The 16,347-nt window shown below is 39.0% G+C and overlaps 1 protein-coding gene across 14 annotated transcripts in view; it reads left to right on the forward strand.

Annotated features, from left to right (window-relative positions):
- APBB2 (amyloid beta precursor protein binding family B member 2) overlaps nt 1-10,859 on the forward strand; it is a 157,819-nt gene extending 146,960 nt beyond the window's left edge. For all 14 annotated transcript variants that reach the window (XM_050973728.1, XM_050973729.1, XM_050973725.1 and 11 more), the window contains 6 exons: nt 5,222-5,336; nt 6,279-6,366; nt 7,446-7,529; nt 8,025-8,140; nt 8,889-9,068; nt 9,672-10,859. In XM_050973728.1, the coding sequence (XP_050829685.1) occupies nt 5,222-5,336; nt 6,279-6,366; nt 7,446-7,529; nt 8,025-8,140; nt 8,889-9,068; nt 9,672-9,839 (751 nt within the window). In that variant the 3' untranslated portion in view covers nt 9,840-10,859. The remainder of the gene's footprint in view (nt 1-5,221; nt 5,337-6,278; nt 6,367-7,445; nt 7,530-8,024; nt 8,141-8,888; nt 9,069-9,671) is intronic.
- Nucleotides 10,860-16,347: the final 5,488 nt, after the last annotated feature.

Genomic DNA, 16,347 nt, shown 5'->3' on the forward strand with positions numbered 1-16,347 from the left:
CCCACATCACTTCCAGCTCTAATCACTGAGGAGAGAAGGGTACATGTGGTTACTGTATAACAGAAATGGGAAGGAGAAGACTCTTGGGAATAGTTATTTTTCTTCCTCCTCCGGGATCTGATTCCAAAGTGTTGGGTGTATATTCACCTGGAGAAGGGGCTATGGGTTTCATTTGGAACAGGTGGAAGGGAAGCAGTGGTTTCACTCAGTATCTGCCTGGTATCTGGTAGTTGAAAGGTCCTCAGTAAAGCTTTTACAAACAGATTTTGCAGTGGTTGTGAATGCTCCTTGTTTCATCCAGTTATCATTTTCTTACCTTTGGATTTTCTCCCTAACTTTGCAAGTTCTTTGGTGGGACCATAATAAAGAGACAAGTGAACTGAACAGAGTCACAAACATTAATTCAGCCATAAGCCATTCTCCTTTCTCCTATGTGAACAAGAAGCCTGGATAAAAAGCCTGAGATGTTAATCCAGAGGATCTGTGATTTCTAACATACATATTACTGCAGGGTTTCCTGCACCTCATCTTCTCTGCCATTCATGATATTAGAATATTTGTGTGTCATGGAAAATCCCCACCCGAGGATGGTCTTGATGGCATTGTATTTACCTGCTTTTATCCCGTGCCTCCTCTCCCTTCTCTTGCTTTTCTCCTCCTCTGCTCCCATGGGCATTCAAGTCTTGACAGTGAGTGGCAGCCCCCTGCCAGGTGCCTCTGCCCCTGCTCTGCTGTAGAGGTGGCTGCTCTCCCCTTTGTGTTTCCTGCTTTCAGAAGTCTCTGGTGAGCTGTTTGCAGGAAAGCAAAGTGAAGCCTGGAAGTTACAGGCTCAGGAGATGCCTTCCCCACAGCCTGGGGTACCTGTTCCCTGACCCTGCAGTTACAGAAGTCTGTACACCAGCACAGGGAAATCATCTCCTGTAGGCTATTCTGGATGAATCTCAATCAAGAGTTTCAAAGAATTTCAATTTTAAAACAAACCCAGAGAATATAATTTTGTGGTTCAAGGATTCTTGTTACAATTTGTAATACATAAATCTGGAAGGAAATGCACATTTTCCTGCATGGGTATCATTTTAATGTAGGTGTTTTAAATAGCAGCAATTTAATTTTATTGAGAAGAGTAAAAAATTTTATTTCATACTTTAAGGCTAGAATCTTAGGGATTTTTAAGCAAAAGGATTCATGCAATTCTACATTATTCTACAGTCTTTTGAAGAAATAAGTTTAATGTGAGAAGGTAATGGAGGATGTGCTACTCTTCTAGGCTGTACTTAATTGGGATGCCTCCTAGGACTTTAGCCTAATAGTGGCAAATGGTTATAACTGCTACTCAAACAGGACAGCATTAGCATAAATTGCTTTTAATGTGATTATATTCATCCAAGGTTGAGCAGCTAAGTGATGCTTAGCCAGGTGTTAAATAGGTATGATTATCTAAGGTTTAGTCAATGACTGTAGGCTTTTGCCAATTAAAGAGAGTAAAAGAGCAAACAGAAATTTAATTCCCTTCTACTTAGCACCTTACATTGTCTTTTCAAGTCTCAAAATTGCTTTTGAAAATGTCTTTCTCTAGTTCTGTATTCTTTCAAAATATAAATTACTATAAATTTTAACTGTTCAGCAGAACTGGTCCTACCCACTCTTGCACAAAGTAATTCTTATCTATTTTTTTGTTTTTCTAGCTTTTATCCAGTTCCTATAACTGGAAAGTTATTAGTGGATGATGTAGTGTGCAAATGATTTTTAAAAAATTTTGAATTCCCTTCTATGCAGTACTTCTCCATAATCCTGTATCAACTGAAGTGTTGCACTTGTGTTTTAAAATTTCAAGAGTATACAGCTTTGTTTGCAGCATCATTCTCCCACTAAACACCTTGCTGCTCTCCCCACTGGCATGGAATGAAATTTTACTAGGAGCTGTCATTCAGATGCCACTGATTTCATGTGCACACACACCCTATGGAGCCAGAGACTGATCCAGCTGGATGAGATGTGATGTTAACCCTGTGCTGGCTCTCTGTCCATCTGGGGGCTTTGTAATGGCTTTTTAATTTATTTTTTTGCTTGTTTTCCTAGCAGAATGTAAAGAAGGGGAGTGGTAAGAGAGGAGGCATTTGCCCTTTCCTGTACATTTCTATTGCAAACACGTTGCTCAGCACTTCTTCATTATCCCAGGGGCCTGTTGCACATAAATCTCACTTAAATGTTAATCAGCTTCGAGTGAGCTGCAGTCAAATGAAGGTTTATAGATGAAGCAACTCAGAAGGGATCTGAAGTGGAGGAAGAATCAGAGACTGATCTTCTGCCTTACTTGGGATTCAAGGCTTTGGTCAAAAAAGAAGCTGTTCCATTGTGGTCCTATGTAGGGAAACACAAAACTTTTCCTAAGTTTTATTGTTACTGTAGGAAGATACTCTGAAATCTTCAGAAAGCCATGCCTTTCTTCTCCAAGACAAACCATGGGGCTCTTTTTTCTGGAAGCCTAGAAATGCCTGAAGCAAGGCTGCAAGGCTCCTGCTGGCAGTGGAGGAGCCAGCTGCCACCAGCCAGTACCCATCTCCACGTCTTGGCTGCTGGGCTGCCCTGTAGGGCCACCCATGCAAGCATCTGGATGACTTCCATGAATTCATGGCACCAGTGGTAGTGTCTGTGCACTGCCAGAAGGGGGAAGGATGGTTTTTGTGCCAATTTTGATTGATGGTTTGAAAACAAATGGTGCTGGCAGGGTTGAGTATGATGTGGTACCATAGTATTAGAAGAATTCACATTTCATATTTGTCTCAATAGATGCAGGCCCTGATCATCTAAGGCTTCATGTATATTCACAATCCATGAATGTGATTAGCTGGTTTACTTTGGTCAAGCTGTTTAGGTACTTAAAGTGAAACTCTAGTGTGTGAGGCTGCAACACCACCACCAGGGTTTTATTAGCTCTCAGTACTTGAAACTGCTCTACTGGCTGGTGTGTCATTTTCTTCTGTAATTGTGTTACACAGCCTTGTTTATGATTGCCTACCATTACAACAGAAATGTTTACAGAAGCTGCAGGACCAAGTGCTGGAGGGGCAGGACACAAGCCTTGCATTCAGCACTGCAGTACTGAGGTATGGGCCAGGTGGTCCTGGCAGCTCCTTCCCAGCACTCACCACCAATCCCATGGGGCTTTTATATGGCACCTTGTTTTATGTTTTTTCTCCTTAGCTGCTAGTTTTTCATAGGCTACTGGTGATCCATACCCTCTTCTCTTGGAGTCCAGCTAGGAGCCTTCAGCCTGCTTTTGATGAGTTAAGTGAAGAGGAAACCATTCTAAACCAAGGCTTGGCACATGTCCAGAGGAGCCAAAACCATCAGTCTTTTTCCAGGAGCAAGATTCCAGCTGAAACTCAGCATCCTGCAGTGCAGAAGAAAGGGAACAATGTGCCAAAAAGCTCTTGTGGCCAAGGGACTTGGGGAGGAAGCCTTGGGGCATCTTCTGTAATAGACAGCACCTTCCTGGATTATTGCTTGGTGATTTTTCCTGCAGGTCACCATCAGCTGGGTAAAACTGTCCCACAGGATGCCTGTGTCTCACATGCTGGCAGGGCAGTGCTGCAGCCAGAGACAGCCAGTGCAGCCCATGGGCTGCATTCTCCATGCAGGAAGGGTTCAGGGGGAATGTTCTGCTCCACTGCCTCCTGTCCCTGCTGTGCCCTAATGTGTGCCATTGCAGGCTGGGATGGAGAGGGGCCCCCAGCTTCACTGGGTTTCTGCTTGGTTCTCTCATGTGGCATTGCTTTCAGATCTCATGCTCTGATAGTTTTGTGTGGCTTACGTTTTTTAAAATATTATTCATCAGGCTTCAGGTTGCAAGGCACTTAAATGGAGCAGCCACCTGTACCTGTTACTGAGCAGCCCTTATATTGCAAGGGCTCATGGAGAGCAAAATCTGCCATTCAATTAGATACAGGCACAGTACTTAACTGCAGGATACAGGCACAGTACTTAACTGCAGGACAGTGTCTGTGTCTTGTACAGAGCAGGAAGGCCAGCAATCCATTTGCCACAGTCTCTGATTCTCCCTGGATAGCTTCAGTGTAAAATTCTTCAATTCATGGAGCATTTAAAATGAATTTTAAAATTGGCCATCCCTGCTACATTAAACCCTGCTCAGAATATTTACAAACTTTTATATACAGAAATACTTTAGTTAATACTAGGCCTGTGGCTTAGGAATATCCCTCCTATCTCTTCACCACTGAGAGCTTTGCTGGTAATTATTTATATGTAAAACAGAAAGACACTGAAAAGAGACTTCAGGCATAAGAGGCTGGAGCAAAGTCCCAGAGAAATCTGAAAGTAGCAAGAGGGTCACAAAGTAGGAATGAGCTATGGTTGCTTGCAGGACATGAAAAAGCAGAGGTGCAAGAGCAGGAGAGAGGGTCTGGTATAACAAGGATGGCAGCTGGGCAAAGCCAGGCTTCTTCCTGGCTCAGTATTTATCACTTGGACTGTCTCAGAAGAGCTCCAACTCTTAAGCAGCCTGAGAACAAATAAACCTAGTCATGGCACTTCCTTCATCTATGCTAGAAAGCTGTGCTGTGCTGTGGTGACTAGCCAGTACAGTGCAAACATCCCTTTTGTAGGGCAGCTTTATTTAACTTTTGAAAAAATAAGGTCAGAAATTTAGGGCAATTAGTGTGAGCAAAGCTCAGCAGGTTCACATCTCCCTTATGCAACCAGATCTCTAATTACTATCTGCATATTTTAAACACTGTACACAGTCCTTTGAAATAAGATTTTTCTCTGGCTACAGTGTTGTATGCTGTTTCTTGGGGTTTTTTAGCAGTTAAGAGCTGCATATGGTTTTTGTCTTAACATGTAATTCTCTCTCTACTTCATCTTCAGTAACATATTTGAGTAAATTTTGCTGTTTATTTACAATTTCATTTGGAATTACAGGTTGTAACTTGAGTAAGTTGCATGGTTAGGAAACCATAATGAGCTTTTGAATTATATAGTTTAAGCTTTTGAATTATATAGATTAGATATATGTTTCATGGGTAAGCAGGTTTTTTTTTTTCCTACATTTGTAGACCTGCTTTGTTAAAGGTATGTATTTTATATCTTGAGAGCTGACATATACACCTGTTAAGCTGAAGTAGGACTTGCAGTTTTGGAAATACAATTGATTTTAATGTTTTGCATGTTTCTGATGTGTCCATTTATCTCACTTACACAGAGACTTTGCTTATGTGGCAAGAGACAAAGAGACCAGAATTCTGAAATGTCATGTGTTTCGATGTGACACTCCTGCAAAAGCCATTGCTACAAGTTTACACGAAATCTGCTCAAAGGCAAGTGGATTTAAAATCAGCTGCATTTGTCTGTTCAGAGCTCCCTGAGCCTTTTACATGTAATCAGCAGTTGTATGCAGTGTTAGTTTTGTTTATATAACTGGCAATGAGGAACAGTGTAGAGAATTTGTAAGGGAAAGAATGCAAATGGATGGTAATTATGGGAGACTGGGCATTTAAATTTGAGGAGGATGATTTGTGCTTTGATTTGACAAGTGTATATAGAGGCCAAAGGCTTTCCTGAATAATAAAAAAGCTGCAGGTTCAAAATGGAAAATGAACACAGAGGTTCAATTAATAATAAACAATGATGTTAAACTCCATAAATGTCACCGACATGTTCTATGAAAAATCCTTTCCTTAGGATTTTTTCCTCCTGAGAAGCGGAGAGGTCTCAAGAACAAACTGTAAACAATTCTTATCTGCTGCTGTGGAATGCAACAGGGGGATCTGTGATTGGTGCCATCTGGTTGTTTCTAATTAATGGCCAATCACAGTCCACGTGCCAGACTGTCTCGGTCAGAGACAAGCCTTTGTTATTCATTCCTTTTCTATTCTTAGCTTAGCCTTCTGATTAAATCCTATCTTCTGTTCTTTTAGTATAGTTTTTAACATAATATATATCATAAAATAATAAACCAAGCCTTCTGAACATGAAGTCAACTTTCTCATCTCTTCCCTCATCCTAAGACCCCTGTGAACAATGTCACTCCATAAATCAGTCAGACCCTATTTGAATGGTGCTATTCAATGATATTATCCTGCAAGACACAGAGGAAAATAGTTGCTAACTGTAAAAATTGTTATTTAAAAAGAATAACCTGCTTAGTCATGTACCCTCTGACTTATTTCAGATTTCAGAAGTAGGGTTGTAAAAGAAGTAGATTGTAGTTGCTGCTGTACAATATTTTTTTAAATGCGTCTTTAAACTGTCTTCTTCAGATTATGGCTGAACGGAAAAATGCTAAAGCTATGGCTTGCAGCTCATTGCAAGACAGGACAAATGTCACCCTTGATGTTCCTCTGCAAGGTACTGTGTCTTACAGCTAGTATCCTCAGGATGGTCCTGGTTTAGATAAGTTTTTTTTCTTAAAATGGAGCATGTTGGGTGGAGAAGTCAGGGGTGTATTCCTGATGTATCTGTAATATAATCTGTTATATCATTAATCTATAATGAATGTATCTGACTGATTGTAATCTGTTCCTGTATTACTTTAAGTATTTTTCTTGGTTATGGTGACAGTTATGGAGTCCTGCTCAGTTATGTCAACTTGTGCAGTTTCTCTTTTATTTTGAAATGCAGGTGTTTCAAACACAGTCATACTTACTTGTGACTATTCAGGATATTGTCTTTTTCAAATCAAAATACCTCCTGACTTGAGACTGCACCAGTTGGCCAAATCTTCCTTAAAACCAGAATTTACTCCAGTTACTCACTTGGATTCAGAAGTGCCATAGGAGTACTCCTCCTAGGTTTCAGCATCTCTTTTAGCAACTTCTGAGGCAAGGGTGCAAGTGGGTTGTCATCCAGCTTTTGCACACTTTACTGCATGGTAGAAGGAAGTTGCCTTTGTGTGCTGTTATTTGTCATATCTTAGTGGCTGCTGTTTTGAAACTATTCCAGGAGAACAAATATACTTTGCATTAGCTTTACAGCAAATTATATGCCTCTATCCACCAGTTTGTACTGAATATCTTACTCCTAATCCATACATCAGCTTGTGCAATGGTCTGTGTGCTGTTCAGGCAGTAGTATTGATTACTTGGAGATTGTGTCTAATATACTAGCAAGGATGGTATTAAAGCACATTACAGCTTTTACATAGTTGTTGCAGTGAAACTTAGGTCTATACATCTCAGAGACCCATATTTTCTGTGTTTTAATATGCCAGTGCTATAATGTGATTTTATTCTTAGCATAGACCAAAAATTCCTTTAGAAATTATTGAGGCTTGTTCTTGTTAGAAGGAATAAAAATTTCTTTAAATCGATGCAAAATCTTCAGAGTACAATTAATGGGTAAGCAGTTTTATGTTATTGATGTAATAAAAGTGCTTTTTTTCTGCTGTGAATGCTGATTAATAGAAATTAACTTTTGTTCCCATGCAGTAGATTTCCCAACACCAAAGACAGAACTGGTACAGAAGTTTCACGTCCAGTACCTGGGCATGCTACCTGTAGCAAAACCTGTGGGTATGTAACACTTAAGTGAATTCCAAAGTCCCTTGCTTAAACTCTAATGGCTCATCAACTGCCAGTGCATGATTTTTGGATGGTAGCACCTCTTCTGTTTCAGTCACATGAATCAGGCATGAAGACATCTAATATTCAGGGCATCACATGAACATTTGTTTTGCAAACAGGGTATTCTGGGAGCTGCCAAGAAGGCAGAGTTTCTTTCTGCAGCTTTCTCTGAATATGAGCTCTGCTAATAATTAGAAGGGCCCTAAAGAACTGAAACAGTACAAAAGTTAAACAAGATGCTCTCCTGGCTTTTTGCAAGCCAGAGGCATCTGCTTTGGTCTTCCAGATGGAGAAATACAACTTCATAATACCTTCTTCTATTATCAGATTAATTTTAATAAAGAATCCAAAACAATGTTTTCTATACTGCTGTGTGAAGATAAAAAGAATCTGTTATTTTTTTATATATACTATTTTTCAGTATTGCATTTTATTCTCTTTTAGGAATGGATACTCTGAACAGTGCCATTGAAAGTCTAATGGCTTCCTCTAGCAAAGATGACTGGTTGCCAGTTACCATGAACGTTGCTGATGCTACTGTCACAGTCATCAATGAAAGAGTAAGGCAGACTGTGTTGTTTAAAACACAATTAAAATTATATGAGTGTTGAAAACCAGAAAAGGTAGTAGGGTTAATTTAAACTAAAATTCATTTGCTTATTTTGCATTTTATTTTTTTCCAGAATCTGCAGAGGCTCTTACTGCTCATATCAGCTTCAGTTTTATTTATCATTCCAAGCATGTTCTCAGAAATAAATCATTATAAAAATTCATTAGATAATTAAATTCAGTGTTTTCCTTTCTAGGAATTTTGAGCCTAAAATGTTGTAGGTTAAACCCAAAGTAGTAGCAATCGTAAATTCCAAACTGCATTTGCCTTACTCTTGCTATGGAAGCCAAGAGTAATATAAAAATCTGTGTTACAGGAGAAATGTAGAGCATTTTCCATAGAGCTTAATACTGTGAGACTTACTAATGCTGTATTTTATATATATCTTTTGATGTGGTACTGAACCAACATCTCTATAACATACCAGTGATAGGGGAGCATATTTTGGAGTCATTATACCCATGTTGTTGGTTTCTTCACAAGACAAGCAGCTTCCAAAATGTACAACATTTTAAAAGTTTGTGGCAATGCTCAAAGCCTCGGTGACAGCTCAGAAAGGGAGATCCAGCCCAGGCCTGAGCATGCAGACAGATAAGAAGGAATTACAATACTGTATCAGGATATCCTCCCATTTAATCAAAACTGAAAGTTCCACAGAGTATCCAGTAGTAATGATCAACCCTTTGGTTCCTGAGCAGAATGAAGAAGAGGTCATGGTGGAGTGTCGCGTGCGGTTCCTGTCCTTCATGGGAGTAGGCAAGGACATCCACACGTTCGCCTTCATTATGGACACAGGCAACCAGCACTTTGAGTGCCATGTGTTTTGGTGTGAACCAAATGCAGGCAATGTATCAGAAGCCGTTCAGGCTGCTTGTATGGTAAGTGACCTTCTTCACAGGCATCTAATAGCACTTTAGGTTTTCACTGCCTCCATAAATTAGCATTTTTTCAAATTTGTAATTATATTAATTTCAAGACAGAGAAAAGAAACATGTAAATAGGAATTAATATTATGATATATTTAATAAATTAAAATCTAAACATTTTAATGTTTGCACCAGCTTAGTGAACAATGCCCCTTTAATTATTTTCTCTCCTAACCTCTGCAACACCTATGTAAATTAGAAATCTTTTCTTTCACTACACAAATTATCTAATGCCAACAAAGCATTTTGCTTGGAGTCATGTTATGAAATCCAGAAAATAATCCTTTTTCAAGAGTAACTGAACCGAGAAAACTTACCTTTCAGTTTTCAGATGGGTATTTATATGGTTTATACCCATATTTGTTGTGTGCTAATGGACAGTTTCTGTTCAAACATTGACAGACCAATTTAACTTCATTAACTTCAGCTGAGCTTTTTGTCACAGCCAAAGCAGTTTGACTATATTTAATGAGAAAATACTCTAAGTGTATTTAAAATGGTGAGTGAAGTTACTTGATCCAGTCATGATTACAGAGTGGCTTTGCTTTGTTGCAGTTACGGTATCAGAAGTGCTTGGTAGCCAGACCTCCTTCACAGAAAGTTCGGCCGCCCCCGCCGCCTGCAGACTCGGTGACCAGAAGGGTTACAACCAACGTCAAAAGAGGAGTCTTGTCTCTCATTGACACTTTGAAACAGAAACGTCCGGTCCCTGAGATGCCATAGCCGCTTCAGAGAGAAGATCCTCCTGCCATTTGACTGAAGCTAGCAGTAGCTACACTGAGGCAAATGAACGGACAATATCTGACCTTCCATTTCAGTGCTGATGCTTTCTCTTCAGAGAATTTACCCCTATCAAACAATGTTACACAAGCATGTTCTCTCGTTCCTGCCACCATCGCCTGATATGAAAAGAAGCATGAATAATTTTTTTGCTGTCAGTGAGTTACATCATGGGCAATGGAAGGTCTGTTTGATTGTAAATACATGAACGTTACCTAAACTCACAGAAAAAAAAGAATATGGCCACGTCCCTCCCAGTGAACTCGTGCTAAAGTCCTTGGAGTGAATGATGCCTGAGTTAAAAATTTCACCTTCTTGAGCTGGATTTGTCATAAACCAATCTTAAATCCTACGGCACTTTGCTCTGTTTTCAACACTGGAATAGGTATCAAGTATTAGCTACCATTGAATTACTGTAGATTAAATACCAAGTTTTATTTTTTACAGAACTGCACCTGTTAGTTTTAAATTGTTTTCAGCATTGGTCTAGCAACTACTTTAACATCTCCCTGACATGTTTTTGAATCATAGTGTCATTATGTCACCTTCTGGTTACACATTACGGTCTTACAGAAGAATTTTGTTTAAAACCAAACCAATGATGAAAAATCCAGAAGTGTTTTCAGTAATTGAGTTACAGGGTGATCCACTGAAGCTTTTAAGCTTTAAATATACAAATTCAACTGCTGGCTGTTAAATTTATTCTCCTAAATCTCTCATCAATTCATCAAAAATAGTTTGTTTCATGGAGGGCTCAAACCAATCAGGAATAAGAAGCAGTAGTTAGTGAATTTATTCTCTTACAACTGTTATAGAGACTATTCCATACCTTTTCTATACAAGTGTTTGATGAAATGTTCAGTTCAGTGTCTGGTTGCATAATTCCCCCTTCCCCTTGGAGTTTGTTGCTGTATACTTAGCATGCCAGAAGAAGAACAATTACATTTCTTGTTATTTACAAAACTTCCTGAAATTTATTTTACTTTTTATGCTCTTGTAACAAAATAAGAGAGTTGTTTTTTAACAGGGTAGTGTTTCAGGTATTCAATTGGATTTCACTGCTTTTGCTCCAAAGACTTCATCTAATTGATTTGCTTTATACACCTGCAGACCCTCAAAATCAGCCCAGCATTGCCCTCAAAATTGTACCTCAGGCTGATTTTGAAATGCAGCCATGCATCTTCAGTCTTTTCCTTTGCATCTTCTGTCTAAACCTGCAGATTGGTACAGATTCTGGAAATGGAACATTAAGAATGTTTAACTAGTGTTAAAAATGTTTTGCCTCCATTTATAGCTAGGTTCCAAACTGTAACTGTCTCCCAAATCTGCAAATCTTGTGATAAAGGACCATTGGCAAAGTTCTTGTTACAGTAACTCATTTTTTATTTTAATATGCAAGAGACTGTTATAAACAATCTATTTTCTTTCTTATTACCTTGTTTCAAGAAATTAATGACCACACCTGGGGAAGTAACTTAGGAACACAACAGGAAAATAATGATGATTCAAGAAATTTCTGCACTGAAAAATGCAGGAAAATCATTACCAAACTCAGTGTGATGTATGAGCAAGTGTCAGGTGAAGGCTGGCTATGCAACTATTGTAATTAAATTTAGCTTTCAACAATACCCTCTGAAGAGCTGATCCTCTACGGATCTCAGATCTCTTCATGACCACATTCTGCACCTCAGGCACTGAAGCAACTGTTTCCCCTCTCAAGGCTCACACTCTTGCCACCTCCTCTGCACCACCTCTATTGCCTGTCCAGGTGGAGAAGCTGCTTATGCTGAGTACACAGGGAGAGCTGGAGGGGAGGGGGTGCAAACAAACCCACCCCCTTTAGCAGTCCCTGTGCTTGAACTGACCACACAGCCAGATCACAAAGCATGGGGATGGCAGCTTGCATATAGCTTCTGTAGTTTCCAGTCCTGATCCCAGTCACCCTGCTAGGAGCAGTGAAAAACTCCCTTCCTAGCACAGAGTCACAGAACTGTTTGGTTTGGAAGAGACCTCAAAGGTCGTCTCATTCCAAACCCTATCAGAGGGCACTTTTCACCAGACAAAGTTGTCAATCCAAAAGTTGTCCTGGTCTTGAATATTTCCAGGGATATCTGCTCTCAAACAGTGGTGGCTAACAAGTACCCTTAGGTAGGATTGTGAAGTTAAGAGATAGAAGTTTCCTTGTTCGTCATTGTGCTAGTGATTCACATTTTATTTTATTTTATTTTAAATTAAATACTTTGACAGTGTCTTTTTAAAGTTTCTGCTGACAACATCGTGATTTGGGATTGGCAACGGTTGTACAGCAGTGATTTAATTTTAAACAGTATAATTAAATTTTTTTATTGCATCTGCAGCATGCTGATTCTCCCCAAGAGAGATCCAGACTCTCTTTAACTAAACCAACACTTAGCAAACAGCAGTGTAAAGGTTCTACATCCATGTTGTCAAGGCTAGGAACATCTGGTTAGCTTTCATTAGCAGTGGATGCAACTGCAGGCAGGGCTGAGGAGAAGACAGAAGGGTATTTGAAAAGCTGTACATCACTCACCAGTGTATGTTTTAAGAGGTTTATGTCTGTTAACAAAATGCTGTTGATTTTGCAAATATTTAAGTAGTGTGCTTGATGATTTGACTATATGTGGCCTTTTTGCTTCAGTAGAGCTCCCAATTCTCCAAAAGATTTAATATACACCCAGGTGTTTGCAGAATCAGAGCCTAATATTGCAAAGCCTATTATCTTTTGTTTCACAATATATTCAGACACTCTTTTTACCATGGCCAAGAAATGTGTGTATGAGGTGTGTGTGTGTGTATGCGTGTGTTTTTGAGCAACTGCAACTGTTCTAGTTGATGTTATAGCAACCCTTCAGTTATCTATGCATTTTTTATAATACCTAGTGATTCTGTAGGCTGGCAGCCATGTTCACTATGCCTTGTATGTCTGATGCCATATTCTAACTTAACCTGTTAAATACAGCTTAAAATATTTTTATTTTATTTATTCTATTTTTACTGAAATATCCTGCTTTATTATGTTGATGTATTGTCTTTACTGGATGTGCTCTTGTAACATTCTCCACTCTGTATACTATAGGTTGCCTAAAAAAAGGCAGGCTTTGTAATTATTTATAGTCACATTTTTATTGAGATCTGTAGAAGAATCATGTAAAGCAAAGCTAATGTTGTAGTTTTTTTCAATGCAAGTAGTAAGTTAGAGGCATCACGTGTCAGTCAGTCATGTCATTAACATGCCCCCTTGCAGAAGCAAGGAGATTTATATTCACAATGACTAATAGATAAAAGCCTTTCTTTTGAAATCTGTAGTGCTGGCTGTAGGTTTTATTTAAGCCACTTACTGTTTCATTTACAGGGGAGCAAGGAGGTGTGGGAGATGCAAGTCTATGGAGGCCACCTACAGGGTGGTTAACAGGGAATGACAAAAATAGCATAGGAGTAGCATAGAATCCATTCACAGTAAAACAAGGTTTAGTGATATACTTCCTGTGCAGAGTCACTTGTACGTACAGAAATATTATGCCCTTCAGTGGCAGAGGAACAAAAATTGTGGAGTATCTAATAGCTCACACCAGTGCTGTCACTAAGGGTTCTACATTTCTTAATTTTATCAAGCATTTCATAGATCGTTTACCATGGAATCTAAAAGTGTTAGTACATCACCCATGGAAAAGAGAACATTCTCATTTCATGAGCCAGTGTGGGCACAGCATTTCAGCATTACCCCTGAATGCATTACTCCTTTCTTGGGCACATTAATTAACACATTGCCATGTGTGCTGTCCCGTCAGCCCATGCAGGTTTGATTTAACAACGGTGAGACAGAAGGAAACACAACACTGTTTATTAGCAGAGCTCAGTCTTACATAAAAGTACATGACTGACAACAAAAAGGACAATTTCCCCTGCTGTTGACCACTTCTCCATATTTAAATGTAATCTGTTCTGAGAATAAATTTAGCTGCATAAAGTGATTGTCTCAATGTTACTGCTCCATGAAACTGCAGAATTATTTTGTTCAAAATGGTGGTTGAGGGAAGGGAAAAACATACTGGTGGTTTAGAGGCAATAGCAGTACTATGAGGACTTTTGTATCTGGAAAGCTGAATCAACAGTTTCTAGATGAAAATTACAAATAAACAACTGGATTACAGAAAAATACTTACATAAGATACAGTTTTACTGTAAAAAGACTGTTACAAGCATCTACCTATGAGCCATCTGAAGTCAGTCCCAGGTGTGGCCACCATGAGATGTTCCATGCTTACAAAGTAAGCTGCTGACCTGCAATTGAAATATTCACTCTCTGATATTCTTGGTAAGACATCAAGATTCTGACTGGTTTAACTTCCATACTGTGTCAAAAATGCAAATTCCTGAAAGCAAGATGATGCCAAGTGAGGGACATCATGGCACATATTACATAAGTAGCCCAGAAAATCTGTTATTAGACACATGTATGTTGTTTTACAAGTAATTTCAACTTTAATAATGAATGATACAGATCTTGATTTTTTCTTTAAAGATCATTATTAAACTGCAGAAACTCTTAAGTTTATTTTAAGCACTTAACAACCATATTGGGGGAAAAAAAATCTTCATAGTGTCCATTCCTTCCATCCAACATGTAGTCTCTCTCCTCCTCCTAGATGGTTTTGAAATAAAATAAGAAATTTTTTTTCTGGCTCTACACATAGCATGTGTTTGGGTCTAAATCTATCTTTACAAGTTTATTTAGAAATAAGAGTAGAGTTCATTGTGTTACTGAAACAGGCAAGGAGCATGGATTGCTCACAGGGATATGCAGAGGGTGAGGGACGTCTTTGCATAGGACAGCTGGCTCAGATTAAAATGCTATAAGAAATTTTCACTGATTCAGTGAAGCAAGGATATTCATCAGATGAACAAGAGCCAGCTGTCTACACTGCTGGGGTAATATCATTCACATCCTTTCTTAAAAAGGTACTGCTGATCCAGTGACCCTGACTGGTGTGGGTGAAGACAAAATAGAGATATTATAACATTTTCTCTGGATGGATCTAAGTCCAGAGCTGTATGTCAAACTGGTTAAGTCCCACACTATAGTGGTGATGCTCCTGGCAACACTCTTCCCAAGTGTCTGAAATAGTTGCCTAGAGGAAAATTTCTGGGCCACAGATCTTTGTCTTTCTGTATTGCTGTGCTGTCTCTTTCATTTTTACTAGTTCTAGATACAAATCAGGTTTATTGTTAAAAGTATGTCTGTGCCTCCTTTTATCCTCTACTCAGATTACAAAACAGTTTGTAGATGCTTTACAGTTATTTTATCTTTGCTAGCAGAAGGGAACAGCTTAGAAGCCCATAGCTGTTTCCAAAGACAGGCAGCTACTCTTTGTCCAGTCACTGTTCAGCTGACTAGTGGTAACATTTATAAAAATGTTACTTTGACAGTAGCAGCTCTCTTCAACTAAGAACTGTTTATGTTAAGAAATTGATAAAAAGCAGTTATGAACCATGACATAGTCTGGGGTGACATTATGGTGACGATTCAGTGTTTTTTGCATGAGAATATTTTATCTATTTTTCACAGTTATATTTCAATGCACACTTAAGAAGAAACCAAGAGAACACACACTAGAAAGCCTATGCATGGACTTTATTGTACTTGGCTAGTTTCCTGTATGAAAGTTCACATCTAGTTTTAGAAATACCAGGCTTATTTTACATGCATCTGTCTTAAGTGGAAACTCAAAAAAAAATGGTATCTAGCACTTGTAAAAAAAAGCCACTTTAAAAAATTCAGTCTCACTTTAAAAACATCAATTTGAAACTGATTACCTGGACAGGTTTAGATACAGTGAGAGGTTGGGTATATGATTTAATTTTTCACTTCAGACTGTATAGCAAGAGGCTGTAGGTTTTTGACCTCACTTCCCCCAACAATCTATCAGCCTTAGGCAGCTGAGCTCCATTCACTTAAAGTGTGATTACTGGATGAGAAGTTACTATCTAACATGGATATTTCTATATACATAGCCCATAATATATCTTTCCCAAGGCCAAATTATCCTTGCATAAATATATATTGTAATTTAAGACTACTGATTAATATACAGGAACATTTACCTTCTTTATAAATGGAGGGCAGAGTCTGAAGGTTCATACAGCCAAGTTGGCTTGACCATTTTTGACCAGGGTGATGGAAATATCCAACCATTTGGACCCTGTGCTCCAGTCTGGCCATGAAAGCAGCGTTAAGTTGATACCCTGGGTTTGTTTCATTACAACCTTTCAAATGGTGTTACCAGTGAAGGCAAAGTGATTGTTGGGGGCTCCAGTACAACCCTGTTCTGTTCTGTGCATGCCTTTTGAGCATGAGTGTCTGTCTCTCATACGCCTTGCCCAGAGGTGACAGATGAGATGTTGGCTTCTGCACTTTCAGTGGTGCTGTGTG

Source organism: Serinus canaria, chromosome 4 (genome assembly GCF_022539315.1).
Source record: "Serinus canaria isolate serCan28SL12 chromosome 4, serCan2020, whole genome shotgun sequence".
In the NCBI taxonomy this organism is placed as follows: Eukaryota; Metazoa; Chordata; class Aves; order Passeriformes; family Fringillidae; genus Serinus; species Serinus canaria.